A 1,765-nucleotide genomic window follows, 5' to 3' on the forward strand; every position below is an offset into this window, starting at 1 on the left:
AGCTGATATAGGGACTAAAACAGGTGATAAATGGACTAAATCAGCTGATAAATGGACTAAAACAGCTGATAAATGGACTAAAACAGCTGATATAGGGACTAAAACAGCTGATAAATGGACTAAAACAGCTGATAAATGGACTAAAACAGCTGATATGGGGACTAAAACAGCTGATAAATGGACTAAAACAGCTGATAAATGGACTAAAACAGGTGATAAATGGACTAAATCAGCTGATAAATGGACTAAAACAGCTGATATAGGGACTAAAACAGCTGATAAATGGACTAAAACAGGTGATAAATGGACTAAATCAGCTGATAAATGGACTAAAACAGCTGATATAGGGACTAAAACAGCTGATAAATGGACTAAAACAGCTGATAAATGGACTAAAACAGCTGATGTAGCACAGATTTGGTTATTTTATTGCTGGACAGCTGCTATCAGCTTGTAATGGGCTATCAGCTTGCGTTAGGCTATCAGCTTGTTACGGGCTATCAGCTTGTTATGGGCTATCAGCTTGTTATGGGCTATCAGCTTGCGTTAGGCTACCAGCTTGTTACGGGCTATCAGCTTGTTATGGGCTATCAGCTTGCGTTGGGCTATCAGCTTGTGGTAGGCTATCAGCTTGTGTTAGGTTTGTGTTATATTATTATGCCAACCTTTAGCATTTAGTTAGTCAAATGGTAGCGCTAGCAAAGCCTGCTCTGTTATGTAAGCTAATTGTTAGCGAACAACGTCAGCTCTATGTAGAATCAATTGTGTTAACTTTAATAGCTAGCTAGCAATCAAACCAGGACAGGATTTTAATCGTTGGATGCACTTTTTAGCGAGTTAAATAAATGAGCAATTCATTTAAATAGCTTGTTCTGTGACATTAGTTACCTACAGGCCCAGATCATTTGATTTCAGTGTTGCTATACACTCCTACATTAATCAAGTTTATATAACCAGTAAACAATCTGTGGTCGTAACAATCATTGATTATTTCCTCAGAAAGCTACCTGCCATATTTCCCAAATGTAATGGCAAAAAGCACCAACGTTTCTGAAGTGACAGTATCGCTGCATCCCAAATGGCACCCTATTCCACTATATTAAGCTATTTTTTACAAGAACCCTATTGGCCCTGGTCAAAAGTAGTGCTCTATCCTATTGGCCCTGGTCAAAAGTAGTGCTCTATCCTATTGGCCCTGGTCAAAAGTAGTGCACTATCCTATTGGCCCTGGTCAAAAGTAGTGCACTATCCTATTGGCCCTGGTCAAAAGTAGTGCTCTATCCTATTGGCCCTGGTCAAAAGTAGTGCTCTATCCTATCCTATTGGCCCTGGTCAAAAGTAGTGCTCTACCCTATTGGCCCTGGTCAAAAGTAGTGCTCTATCCTATTGGCCCTGGTCAAAAGTAGTGCTCTACCCTATTGGCCCTGGTCAAAAGTAGTGCTCTATCCTATTGGCCCTGGTCAAAAGTAGTGCTCTATCCTATTGGCCCTGGTCAAAAGTAGTGCTCTATCCTATTGGCCCTGGTTAAAAGTCTTGCTCTATCCTATTGGCCCTGGTCAAAAGTAGTGCTCTATCCTATTGGCCCTGGTCAAAAGTGGTGCTCTATCCTATTGGCCCTGGTCAAAAGTAGTGCTCTATCCTATTGGTCCTGGTCAAAAGTAGTGCGCTGAGAAAAGGGGTCCATATCTCTGACGTCATCGTGCTGTATGACGCTCGCTGACTTCTTCTTAGGTCAAGGGTCACCAAAAACAGACAGTCACTGCCT

General features: G+C 41.5%; 1 protein-coding gene across 1 annotated transcript in view; it reads left to right on the plus strand.

The window, feature by feature from the left end:
* LOC121839670 (selection and upkeep of intraepithelial T-cells protein 5-like) overlaps window positions 1-1,187 on the plus strand; it is a 3,569-nt gene extending 2,382 nt beyond the window's left edge. The window contains exons 1-2 of the mRNA XM_042299861.1: window positions 1-296; window positions 381-1,187. The exon at window positions 1-296 is cut by the window's left edge and continues 2,382 nt beyond it. Coding sequence (XP_042155795.1) covers window positions 1-296; window positions 381-457 — 373 coding nt within the window. The 3' untranslated portion in view covers window positions 458-1,187. The remainder of the gene's footprint in view (window positions 297-380) is intronic.
* Window positions 1,188-1,765: the final 578 nt, after the last annotated feature.

The sequence above is a fragment of the Oncorhynchus tshawytscha genome, linkage group LG16 (assembly GCF_018296145.1).
Source record: "Oncorhynchus tshawytscha isolate Ot180627B linkage group LG16, Otsh_v2.0, whole genome shotgun sequence".
Classification (NCBI taxonomy): Eukaryota; Metazoa; Chordata; class Actinopteri; order Salmoniformes; family Salmonidae; genus Oncorhynchus; species Oncorhynchus tshawytscha.